Below are 13,801 nucleotides of genomic sequence, written 5' to 3'. Positions count from 1 at the left end.
TTGAACGCAATTTAGACTGACTTAGCTGAATCCCTAGATGTACTGACATTCTTTAGAGTTTGGATCAAATCACATTGGATAATTTTCAATAAACAATGTATAACTAATTCAGTATATTCGATGTGTAATTTAATGGCACGGCATGGGACTAGTAAATGGGGCACCCAAGCTGTACCTTTTCTCAGTGTACCCTGACTCACAAAATGAACTTGTTACTTTTGATTCCTTCTTCTGATAAAAATCTTAAAGTATCCCAAGCTGTTCTTTTTTTCTTTTATTGAAGTATAGTTGATTTACAATGTTGTATTAATTTCTGCTGTAACCCAAGCTGTTCTTGAGTATATATGAAACAGAATCTAGTATATGGAAATTTATTGGCAAGGTAAAAAATAAATTTGGAGCATTATCATATTAAAATTACTAGAACTCTTACCCATGTTTGTCAGTCTTGACTCTTTCCAGTTGTTGTTTCAACTGGAAATGTGTGAACCCCATGCTTGTTATCAGTCAATTCCTTCGTTAGACACGATTATGGTTGTCTTCTCTCTCCTTGCTTTAGAAAAGTAGGATATAGATAATGGAGATCTCACTTTAAACAAAAAAGTACAATGTAGGCTTTTTTCCACATATTTTGACCTAAAAGTAAACACTATATCCAATCTTATTAGCTCCTGAAATCCTCAAACAATATTGTTAAGAAATAAAACATTTAAAAAATCATCCTAGGGAAACTGGGGGAAGAGTATATGGAAGCATTCTGTACTACTTCTGCATCATTTCCTAAATCTAAAATTATTCCGATGTAATCCATTTTTTTAAAAGAAAAAAGCAATGAAGAATGAGTGTGATAGACAGAAAAATGGCCCTCCAAAAGATATCCACAGCCTAAACTCTGGAATTTGTGAATATTACTTTATTTGCAGCAGGAATGTTGGGCAGGGAGCTCTTAGAAGACAAGAATAAAAATTAAGGATATTGCCCACCTTGCCTGCGCCCGCCCGGAGCCAGCGATCCTTCACGTACCGCGCATCCACTGAGACGTGCTGCGCACCGACGGAGCGGACATGGGCAAAGCGATGGTGGCCAGGCTTGGACTGGGACTGCTGCTTCTGGCACTGCTCTTACCTACGCAGATTTATTCAAATCAAACAACTGTTGTAACGCCTTCAAGTAATTCCTCCCAGCATACCTCAGCTGCCCCCAATCCAGCGAATGCCACCACCAAGGCAAGTGCCGGTACTCTGCAGTCAGCAGCCAGTCTCTTGGTGATCTCGCTCTCCCTTCTACATCTCTACTGTTAAGAGACTCAGGCCAAGAAACATCTATACTTCCCATCCTCTAAACCCAATTCAGATGGCATCCAGACATCCAGTGTGACAAGGGGAAAAAAAACAGGTCTTCATTGAATGAATCTGCTAGTTCCACACCTTATTTTATTGACAGAAACTGTTGAGGATCCCAAATTTGATTGGTTTGAAGAGCATGTGAAGGGTTTGACTAGATGACGAATGCCAATATTAAATCTGCTGGAGTTTCCTGTACAAGATGAAGAGAGACAACATCCAAAATTAGTTAAGAGATGATTTCCTTAAATGTGGCTTAAGAAGTATGGACACATAAAACTCTACCTTGAAAGTGAGAATAGATTTTATCTTACCTAGAGATAAAGAATGGGATGGAACAGAGATTCAGTTTTCATTTGTTCATTAAATTTATAAAGCCATAAAACAATGAGATAAAACAAAGCTTCTGTGATTCTATTTATATGTACATTAGAAGGAACTCCCAGGTGTTACTGTAAATCCTCAATGTGTTGTTTCAGCAGTACTAATTTAATGCTGATGTACTCTAGAGAAAATTTTATGTTAAGCTATCGCTGTTCTCTTGGGAGCTGAACTCTTTCTTTCCCTTGGCGTTTGGGTTTGACATTGCATTTGAATTTTTATATAGTCATTGATATGTACCAGGGCAATGATGGATTGGAATCTACCCCAAATCCAAGCATAATGAGTACATTTGGCTTATATATTTATCAACTATTCTTATTCAAAAAGAGCAGTAGATTCATTTAGCTAAACAGATAACAAAGAGTAGAATTACATTGATCTCAACTAATTCAAAATGCTTTTTACTTCTGCATATGTCAAATACTTTTTACAGTTTAAAAAATGATCTATTTTGAAGGTAAGATTGACAAATCTTGAAATTAAAAAGGCAAATATGTGAAGGAGCTAAACTATAAATCAAATATATTTGGCAAGGGAAGACTGGAAGCTTGCTTACATTAAATTCAGAAAAACTTTTATACTCTTTTCTGTAAATACTTCTTTTTAAACTGAATCAGAATAGCCACATTTGGAACACTTTATGTTATCATTCAATATTTTTAGATAGTTAGAACCTGGTCCTAAGCCTAAAATGGGCTTGATTTTGGAAAGTAAATCTTTTCACAACTGCCTTGATGCACAGAAACCTTTTTAAAAATAGACACTCCCTAAAGTCTTTTGTTCGCATGGTCACACACTGATGCTTAGATGTTCCGAAATCTAATATGGCCACAGTAGTCTTGATAACCAGTCATTTTTTTTCCATCTTTAGAAATCTACACTGGAACAACCATATCCAACAGACCTCAAGCTACTGTGTGTGTGAATGAACATTCTCTTTTGTTTCATGCCCGAATGCTGTACATCTATTTTGGATTGTATATTGTGTTTGTGTATTTATGCTTTGATTCATAGTAACTTCTCTTGTTATGGAATTGATTTGCATTAAACACAAACTGTAAATAAAAAGATGGCTGAAAGAGCAAAAAAAAAAAAAAATTAAGGATATTGAAATGGGGAGATTATTCAGGATTATCTGAGTGGACCCTAGATGTGCTCATATGTAGCCTTACAAAAGGAAGGCAGAGGAATTCTACACACAGAGAGGAGCAGATAATATGAAGACAGAGCAGAGAGATATTTGAAGATGCTAGTTTTGAAAGTTGGAATGACCCAGCCGGTGCCATCAGAAGTTGAAGAGACAAGGAATGCATTTACCCTTAGAGTCCCCAGAGGGAGTGCCGCCCTGCTGACACCTCGATTTCTGTCCAGCGATACTGATTTTAACTCCTGGTCTCCAGAAGGTGACAAAATACATTTCTGTTCTAAACCGACAAGTTTGTGGTAATTTGTTTCAGCAGCCACCGGAAACTAATACAATTGGCAGAGAATATAAAAGAGCAAATGACAGAAGAAGAAATATAAACAGCCAGTAAGCATATGAGGGATGTTCAACGTTAGTAATAATTTTTAAAACTGTCAATTGAAAAAATTAGTTCACTTATTTGTTGCCTATCAGATCATAAAAATTAAAGAGATTGAGAAGTTTTTAAAAAGTCCCCTGATGCAATTTTCACCAAAGACATTAAGGCACCCAGTCAACTATTGCTGTAGCCTGGCCAAGGTCTTACCATCTAACACATTTCACTTTCTTCAGGAAAATATGCGTATCTTAAAAACAAAACTCTTCAGTGCTTTATAAAATATTTTTTATTACATAAAATTTCAAGTATATACAGAAGTAGAGAGGACTCATGGTCAATCTTGTTTCATCTATACTCTTTTCAATCTCTCCCAACCTAGGTTATTTTTTTAAAAATTCACACACATATTTTAGTATGTATCTCTGCCCATAGAGATTCATGCCTATAGATATATATTTTATATGTATAATATATTATATATAATGTATATGTATATATAAATCACATATATATTCATAAATAATTCATATGTGTTTTATATGTGCATATATCTATTGTTTGGTGCTTTTAATGGAGCTCTCTTTTTCTTTACTTTCATTTTTCCAGAATTAAGAATTTTATACAGGGAAGTTTTGAGAAATAAAAGCAAGAGAAAAGACTTTCCTATGAGGGTCGAAAGATTCCAGAGTCTGATGCTCTTACATCATGTAGGAAAGAGACTCATATGTCTGTTGAGGTGTGTGGGAAAGTGTGTGTATGTCCTACGTCGTTCCTCCTGGATCTCAATCTATCAGTACTGTCTCCTTATCTTCAAACTCTCCCCCACCTATTTGCTATTTTTATAAACATGTTTCAGATGCTGCCAACCCCAGTCCCTGCTAAAGCACCCACTTCATCTGATTCCACAGTTCCTCCAGCCATCACTCCATGCTTACTCAACCAAACTTCTTGAAAGAAAAGGCCACACTTATCTTCACTTTTCAATTCCCATTTACTTTGCAACTCAAAGCAATTGGAGCAAAAACGTTCGTCTAAAACCACTCTCACCGTTGAGGGTTCACCAAGTGAAGCTGTCATGATGGTAAGCAATACGGACACGGCCCTGCCCTCACAGCTCTGAGACCTTAAGTCTGGATCTCCCAGGTAGATGTAGGGAAAACAGAGTGAAAGTCTCAACACTCTTCCCGCTGCCCTTCACTGTCTCCTTCCATCCACTCAGCTCTGCTTCTATAAGATCAGGTGAGCCATGGCTTGAATGAGGTTGAAAAGCATGAGCCTTGTCCACTGTTCCTCCTGAAATCAAATCTCTGTGTGACAGGTCATCAAGATAATAACTGAAGATGGCTATTTTTTTCCAGATCTCTTTATGATTGATATGAAAGGATAATTTAGGTCTCTGTGGTGGTTCCTAAGATTCCCAGAACTGTCCATGCCATATTTATTCATGTTCCAGATACAGACAGAGCCGGGTTTCCTAACAAGTCATTCAAATGTTCAGGAAGGGCTGATTTCTTAGCATGTCTGAGTCTTCAAGCTCTAAGGAGAGTGAGCAAAAGCATAAGTGGAAAAAAAGCACCAAAACTCTAAGGAAAATGTTTGACCTAAACCAAAATCAACTGGAAATGTCTAGTCTGTTTCCAACAAGAAAGTTTGAGATAATTAGGGGAATGGACTAGTTGACAGAAAAGCATTGCTGAGGAATTAGATGAGAATGCAACAAATCAATGTTTTACCCGGCAAGGAAGAGATTATTTATTGCAAATGTGAGAAAATGGATCAAACGTTGAATCCCTGAATGTTAATTTTTTTTAAACAAGCTTGTGTTTGAAACTAGTCAATAATGGCAAAGTAAGGAAATGTCTTCATAGATAAAGATCAACCAGAGAAATAGCACATAAAATATTACACGTACACTCTGACCATGCATGCTCGCCAAGAAAACCTCCAGTCTTGGAGGTCAAAAAATACTGCTAGAGGACTTCCCAGGTGGTGCAGTGGTTGAGAGTCTGCCTGCCAATGCAGGGGACACGGGTTCGTGCCCTGGTCCGGGAGGATCCCACATGCAGCGGAGTGGCTGGGCCCGTGATCCATGGCCGCGGAGCCTGCACATCCAGAGCCTGCACGTCCGGAGCCTGTGCTCCGCAACGGGAGAGGCCACAACAGTGAGAGGCCTGCGTACTGCAAAAAAAAAAAAAAAAAAAAAAAAAAAAAATACTGCTAGAGAATATGAATAGTATTTTGATACTTAATAACTAGGCTATTATTTTAGCTGTTGTGTTTCAGAAGTTCATGTAAGTAAAAGGATACAATTATTGACCTATAGTCTTTATAGTAAAATAAAATTTTATTTTTGAGTGAGAGGATTATGTACTCATAATTGAGGTAGAGAGACAGAGGAAATCCAGGAAGTGAGGAGATTTAATCATTCACCTCAGACAGAACAGGCCCAAGATACTGTAAGCTCTGTGAGGACAGGAATCATGTTTGCCTTGCTAACTTTCATGCTCTCAACAACTGATGGATATAAACTCCTCTTTTACATCTCACCCAATCTTCTCTTGATCAGAGGAGAGAAGATGTGAGTAAGAAACTGAGCAGTGAAGATAAGAATGGGGAGGAAAGACTGGAATTGAGAAATATCACGACCAACTAGTCTCAGTTGAGCAGGGGTGTGTCGCGGAGTGAATGTGAGAATGGGGAATCAATATGAGTAGTCAATTCTTTCAAAAGTTATCGATTTGGGCTTCCCTGGTGGCGCAGTGGTTAAGAGTCCGCCTGCCGATGCAGAGGACACAGGTTCGTGCCCCGGTCTGGGAAGATCCCACATGCCGCGGAGCGGCTGGGCCCGTGAGCCATGGCCGCTGAGCCTGCGCGTCCGGAGCCTGTGCTCCGCAACGGGAGAGGCCACAACAGTGAGAGGCCCGTGTACCGGAAAAAAAATAAAGTTATAGATTTGAGGGAAAGGAAAGGAAAGAGATGAGGCGGTGGCTGGAGGGGGCTCCTGGATCAAGGGAGACTTTATTTGTTTAGAGGGAAAAAGGAGAAGACAGAAGGGCAAAAATAAAGGAGAAGGATTCCTGAGGAGCCAGGGGTGGTCCTACCCACACACAGTTGTACTGGCTTAGAGGCTACATGATTTGATCGAAAGAGCGATGGAAGGAGAATCAAAGGCCCTCGTGCTCGCCCTGCCTTTGGTCCTCATTCACCACCTGAGAGAGCTTGGCTAGGCCACTTGAGCGCTCTGAACATCAATTTCATGACCTCTGCAGTAAAAACATGAAAATATGTAATTTGTTTCATCAGAAATGAACCAAAATGAAAGGGGTTTAAGGAAACACAGCATTGGAAGACACGTGGGGCACTGTTAAAACGCACTTACGGGAACTCTGTGAGCTATCACCAATGACTGTGTCCCTACGGTGAGCTAGCAATTTCCAAGCTGGACAGAACTGCAGACCCAACTTCTTTTAGTAGCCCCATTATTCATGTCATAGTTGTCCTTTTCTGCACTGACTTGGCTGAGCAGGCCTGTATGGGATCTCTGTTTTCTAAGCCAGAAAGAACAGATTGAGTACTACTATTGCTTTTGTATCAAGATTTAGCAATCAGCAAGTTAATAAAGTCTCGAAGATTAGCATCGGCTTGAAAGGCAAAATTCATACAAAACAATTAATTAGGAGCATTAAAACAAATGCGTTGCTGAGGATGGAATTGGATCCAGGAGACAAAATGGGTTAAAAAAAATTTTTTTAAAGGAATGCTCTAATTGAAAACTGGCAGCGGCAGAAGACACAGTATAGTTAAAACAGTATCTTATCAGAAAATTAGCGAAATGTAATTTTTATTGGATTTTACAGATGTTATTTTTAACCACCTCAAAAATCCCACCTCATGGCTATTGGTACAAATTGTCATAATTACTATAATTTGAAGTCTGAGCGATGGAATGGCTGAGATAGTTATCTCATCCCCAGACTAAGTCTGCATTAGTTGAGCAGCCAGGAGAAGGAGCTCATGTTTTTGTACTTGGTCTGGACTTCATTTGTGTCCTTTATCCAATCTCATTCTTAGGAATATTGAAGAATAATTTTTTTTTCCTACCTGAAACACTGGAGAAAATCAGGAGGTTAATATTAAGAGTGCTGAGGTCACCTTTAATTAACATACCAATCACCTCACCTCCAATCTACAAGTAAAGTGTTGTATTTTGTTCTATTTTTACATTTCCTGGTGAACTCTATCATATTTAATGCATATACTAAATTCTGGGCATAATATATTCAACTACCTACATAAGCATGGCTGATAATGATGAACTAAGAAGAAGGGGCTTTTACATCCCTCCTGACATCCAAGTTAACAAATTTCCTTGCTACTCAGGCAGTAAAAATATGACTAAACATGTCCAAAATATGTCCAACCTATAAATCAGAAGACAAGATCAAGAAATGCCTTAGAGGAGATTCTGTAGATAACTTGTATCCAGAGATTCACAGGGATATCAAATAATGAAAACAGTTATGACTGGGTTATACTTTAGTTTGGGGCTAGATTGGCAGAGGGCCCAGCTCAGAGACTGTAGGAACACTCAGCCAATTTGAAGAGAGGAGTCTCTGTAAGAGAATAAAGCTCATCAGACTTAAGGAAGCACTTTCAAACAAGAGAAGAAAGGCTAACATGCTGTTTTAGTGCTCGTCCAAAACTGAGTCCTCTCATTGTCATTTTAGGTCATGGAAAATTTTCAACATCGTTTCTTTCACACTCTCATATTGGATGTTGTACCAACAGGACTTGCTGATGGACTAGATATAATGGAAGAGAGAAAGAGAAGAATCTGAAATGACTCTTAGGCTTCTGGCTGAGAGAATGAATGAATGTAATTCCACTCGCTGGGATGGGGAAGACTTGAAGAAGTATGGGTTTTGGATGTTGGGATGGAAATCAAAAATTAAATTTCAGTCATGATGAATGTGAGATGCCCATTAGATGTTCAAATGGAGAAGACAAGCAGATAACTGGATAACAGATCTGAATCCAAAGGAGAGGCCAGGCTAGAGTTGTAAATTTGGAAGCCATCAACCTATATAAATCCATGAGACTAGATGCATCTATCCAGAGAGAGTACGGAGAACAAAGAGAATCCAAACTGAGATTTGAAAAGCAGGAGAATTCCTCAAAAGTAACTGAGACGTATTACTTGACCTCTGTAGGGCCTTCTCAATACAACTCATAGTGAAACAGACTGACTTTGAACAGGTAAGGGGGGGAAAATCAGGAGCTGAGTGGACCACAGTCTAAAGTTAATTATTAATAGAATACTCACCTTATTGTTGATGTTATTTTTATTTTTATACAAAGTGAGATACTGGATAAATGAGTACATGAAGTGTCATTTTGTGACCCTTCTCTTTTTCAGTAAATACTGAATAAGTCGATTCTGATGCAAGTGGTCCAAGAATCTTATTTTAAGAAAGGCTTCTCTAATGTGCATCTTGGAAAGGAGCAACAATTAAAAGGGAAAATAGCAGGTTTGTATGTAAGTCCCAAAAGTGAAGGTTAAAAAACTAATGAGTTTTTTGGCTCAAAGAATAATAAACTACAGGAGTCACCACGTTTTTGAAGTGATGAACTATAATTGGTAGTAAGTGAAGAATCTTCACCTTTCACTGTAAATTGTGCGGTTAAGAAGAGGCAAAAATAGGAAATATCTGTGTTAACTACCAGAAGCATGTTCTAATGTAAGAGGTATGAGAAACTAAAATAAAGAGTATTGAGAGTCTTGGAAGAATTTAAAGGAAATGGACAAATATTTCATCCTAGGATGATTTAAAGTAAAAAATCTGTAGAATTACTTGCAATGAATTTGGTACCTTTACAACATTCTATTTTTCTCTTTGTAAAGTGGAATTGTGTTTTTCCCTTAGACAAAAAATTAAATTTTAAGGAATCATTTGACATGAGAATCAGAGTTGCACGTCTATCTTCTAGAAAGCGGTTTTCTGTAAACATTAAACGTTCAGTTTGAGCATTTAAAATGAAATTGAGTCTATGGTTTTTTTTTGTTTGTTTGTCTTTTAACTTAAGACTTTTCTGTCAGTAGAGAGAAAGAAGGAAAAAAGTAATTGAACAGTAGAAAAACAAGCAGTAATGTAACCAGCCAAAAAGATGCCATAAGAAGTATTGGGAACAGTTGGCTTACGTATTGGGAGAAAAGGATGGTGATAGCTCTGAAAACCAGGGCATTCGGTCTAAGAGCCAACTGTTGCCTAAACTAAAAGGAAACGAGAAGAGAAAAGAGATGGGGGTCCATTGGAAGTGGCAGAGTGTAGCGTAAGTGCCAGCTACTAGCAAACCTACCAGATAAGGAATTAGGCTGTCCCCACCCATGGAGGTGCCTCTTTCAGAAGCTCTGGGTAATCTAGATAACGGACGGCTTGAGTGACCACTCTTCTCCCTTCCTGCACCCTAATTTCCACTCTTATGCTTTAAATTAGCCAATAAAGAGTGAACTGTGAAACCCTAGACACGCCGCCCTCGGGCCACAAAGGCAGAGCCCCAGAGCTGATATCTCTCTCTCTCTACCCACGACCTAGCTGTGTGGCCCTTGGATGTGCCTGGTACTCTCCAGGATCTGTGAGTAATAAATCTCGTTCCTCAAAATTTTCTGATGGATTTTGCTGAAGTACTTACTGCAATTGTAATAAGAACCACAAGGGCCGGTCCAGCCACAACATTGACCCATTGTGGAAATGTTTGGAAGGCCCACTACAAGTAATGTGGGATGGGGGATTGCCCCAGGCATCTCTAGCTGACAGCATCACTATTAATATTCTGAGACAGCACAGAGATGAAGTTCAATTAAAGCACTGAGGAGCAGACACCTGATGCTAGGAGTCAGCTCAGAGGATCCCACAGGATTCTGCAATAGCTCCAGAATCTGACACCAAGAACCCACCTCCTCCCAGGAGCTTGCTAAAGGGCACACAAACCCTAGGCAGCTCGGCCATGTACAAGGAGACCAACAGACACATATTCAGAGCGTTTAAAAACCTTTGTGTCTCCTAGTGACAAGTCTAAGTGATCAATATTTTTATTATTTTTGGTACACTTTATTTTAAAAGGTAGGGAAATGTATGGTCTATTTTCAGATGGCTTCTCTACCTACTATGTATGAGACACAGAGTTAGTTAAGGCATTGAGAGTACAAAGATGAGGATGGCAGTCCCAACTCTCAGTGAGTTTACAGTTGGGGGAGGGGAGTGGGGCAGTGCTGATAAGGACAAATGAGTAAAACGATGCTTATAATACGAAATGGAGTGGCCATATGAAAAAGAGAGCATAAACTCTGACCAGGACTGGCACAGAGATCAGGGAAGAATTTCTAGAAAACTCAATGTTGAGTTGAACCTTGGATGATGAAGAGGAGTATTCAGAGTGAAAATGATTTTAAAATTTGAATTTCACCTTCTTGCAGACAGTCCATTTTTGGAAACACCTTGTTTGCCCATTGCACGAAATAACAGACATTATTCTATATAAGTCAATTCAAATGGACATCTGGCAGCTTTTATCCTCTTAGCAAAGTTTTGAATTTTGAATCAACTCTGAAACTTAATCAGGTATCTATAGCAGGCAGGTGGTAATGCACATATTAGGAATGTAAGTTTTTATTCAATGTAGGGTAGAGGGAAACGTTTTCAGTTTAAGGAAAGGGTACTATAAAAAACAGGTTATCCTACAGGCTTACAATGAGTCAGGATTCTAATTCAACAAAAGTTATGCTTCACGTTTTCGTATTTCAGTCCCTAACAGAACTAAGAGCAAATGCAAAGAAATGCACACTTTTTCAAATCTCAGAGGTATTCTGGTTTTCATTCTGTGTTATAATGTCTTTGCTAGCTATCAGTTAAAGAAGATTGACGGGCTGCCCCATTTTTCCTTCTTCATCTGGTTTACATGTGCTCAGAAAAAAAATAAAGCAACACAAAAGAATTTTCCAATAAAATATGACTAATGAATTAGAACGTGCTATTCAGTGCCTAGTGAACATTTCAAAATACTGTAAGCCTTTTCCCTCATTAAGATATTCCCAAAACAAAACCAAGAAAAAAAAAATGTCACTGCAGAAGCATGAAATATGATAACTAATAAGAACAATTATAATCATTTCTTTAGAATACAGCAACTATGAATGACACATGTAAACACCTCCAATATATTCATTTAATATTACTGATAATTCACGTGAGCAATAGATTAGAATTGCCTTTATCAGCCAGAGTCGTAAAGCGCTGTAACTGCCTAGAGATTCCTAGAAAAGCTGATACCTGGGTGAAGAATATACCCAGTCTGCTGATAATGAAGGAGTGTGCAGACTTTTAATTCCATAAATAAATAGAATGTTTTTAAGCATCAGACTTCATCAAAATTTAGCTGAATTAATTAGTAAACACATACTGCATGTTTGCCCAAATCCTTTCATTCCCCGCAGGAGCTAAATACCTTTCCTCATTTGCATCTGTGGGAATATTGAATTGTCCAAATTCTGAAATCTGAGCAAGCCCCACAGAATGCACTAGGAGTGATTTCGGTAGCGATTTTACACAGTTATAGAAATCAGTAAAGTGATATGTTCAATATACTTCTTCACGTTTTTCCCAGATACAATCAGAAAAATAAACAAGGTGGTATTTTTTTTTTTGGCTAGGAAAAGGTGCTACAAAACAAGTTATCCCACACCTGTATTTGAAAACCTTTTCACTTACACTCAAAATAACATGAGTTCAGAATAACTCCATATGAAGTAAAACAGGATGGAAACAGACTGGTATATCTAAAAGATGAAAATGTACATTTTAAGCAATTTAAACTGACAATGTTAACATTTGGGCAATATTAGAACATCTGACTTGTAATAGGTTCTCAATAAACGCTTGCTGAGTGAAGCAAGTCCAGGGGAAGTTTTTTGAAGTGAAACTTGAATGAAGAGATAAAATTAATAATTATCACTGGTTATTATTTCTCTGGGGCAAAATACTGCTATGTAAGTTTGCGATTTTAATATCATGCAAATCCAAACGCTTATTTCTTCTTTCTGCTGACGCTTTTAATTCAGGCCATTATCACTTCACTTCTTAGTGACTGAAACAGGCATAATGGGCTTCCTGTCCCATTTCTTCCTCCCCTTCCTCCCTCCTGCTCCCATCCACTTTCCACTCTATAAGCTGAATGACCGTTCTGAAACCTTTCCATATCCCCTCGTAAAGCCCTCAGGATAAAGCCCAAAGCATCAGGATACTTCAAGGTGTGCCCGCAGCCAGTCTCCCCAGCCTCATCCATCTCCACAATGCAGACCTCTGGCACTTAGAGCTCCAGTCATATTCAACCCTGCAGTTTTTCTACATGCCACACGCTCACCTCAGGACCTTTGTGCATGCTGTCCCTCCTGTTGGAAAGCTTTTCTCCCTCCCAACTCTTGGCCTCCTATCCTTTGATCTAGCTTACTCCTACTTGTCTTTAAGGTTTCAGCGGAGACATTATATCCTCACTGAACCTTCCCTGACAGCCCCTCCTCCTCTGTCAAGACTAGATTCGTATTGTGTCACTCTGTGCTTTCATTTAGCTAATGACTCAAAATCGTGGCTTATTTGTTATTACTTCTTAATAAATTCCTTGTGTTCCCAACACCTAACATGATGCCTGGCACATAGCCGGCATTAAATAAACACTCTGCAAATGAATTAGGAAAACCTTCAAAAACTGAGCAATCTTCTTTGATGAAGTTGATCTGATAATAGTTTATATTATAAATGATAATAGTGAAAAAAGAAATATACCAAAAGTTAAGAGACCTGAATTATCATACTAGCTCTTTCATTAGCTGTAAGTAATTTCTCTGCACCCCAATTTAATCTGCAAAATAGGTATAGTACCTACTCCTCCTACTTCACAGGAGGATAGATCCAAAGGGCTCTGTTAAGTGAAAGCACTTTGGAAGATATAAAGAACCAGTCATGCAAGATATTATCATTATCGTTATTATTAAATGACTAAACTGCTGTTTTAACTCTGTCACATTCCATCTCAAAAACGCCCAATACCTCCACGCTGTCACCCACCAACCCACTTCCAGCCTTCTTCCACCTTCAACAACGTTTCCCAAAGCGTGGCTATGTGAATTGATGATCAGTCTCATGGACATTTCTGTGTTTCAGTTGGAGGCTTTCTACCTGGCAGCCACTCCAATTTTGCTCCAGGGGAACGTCTCCTCCCCCCATCTTGGACCATGTGCTTTGGGTGAAGTGGATTCTGCCCCAGGACCCCAAACAGGGAGCTTAACTAGGCCAGTGATCACCCTGTGTTCTCCCAGCCAATAGACATGGTCCCCGGGCCTCCCTAAGCCATGATTCAGCCAAGGTAATCAGAGAGAACCTCAGGACTTCTGCAGGGAAGACTGGAGCAAAAATAGTCACACTCCTCTGCTGGGCCAGCCAGGAAGCAAACAGCCCTAGGAGGCGCCAGCAGTCGTATTGCTATAATAAGCAAAGCCTC

General features: G+C 38.9%; 1 protein-coding gene across 1 annotated transcript; it reads left to right on the top strand.

Annotated features, from left to right (window-relative positions):
• Window positions 1–1,064: 1,064 nt before the first annotated feature.
• On the top strand, window positions 1,065–1,301 carry LOC136122920 (signal transducer CD24-like). The gene has a single exon (XM_065877028.1). It carries the CDS (start codon window positions 1,065–1,067, stop codon window positions 1,299–1,301), a length of 237 nt encoding a protein of 78 aa, XP_065733100.1.
• The last annotated feature ends 12,500 nt before the right edge of the window (window positions 1,302–13,801 follow it).

Source organism: Phocoena phocoena, chromosome 4 (genome assembly GCF_963924675.1).
Source record: "Phocoena phocoena chromosome 4, mPhoPho1.1, whole genome shotgun sequence".
Classification (NCBI taxonomy): Eukaryota; Metazoa; Chordata; class Mammalia; order Artiodactyla; family Phocoenidae; genus Phocoena; species Phocoena phocoena.
The sequence above is the reverse complement of the archived record's forward strand: the minus strand, read 5'-3'. Positions and strand labels throughout refer to the sequence as shown.

What these genes read in the sequence shown, in the direction of transcription:
- LOC136122920 (XM_065877028.1), top strand. Translation starts at nt 1,065, where the DNA reads ATGGGCAAAGCGATGGTGGCCAGGCTTGGACTGGGACTGCTGCTTCTG.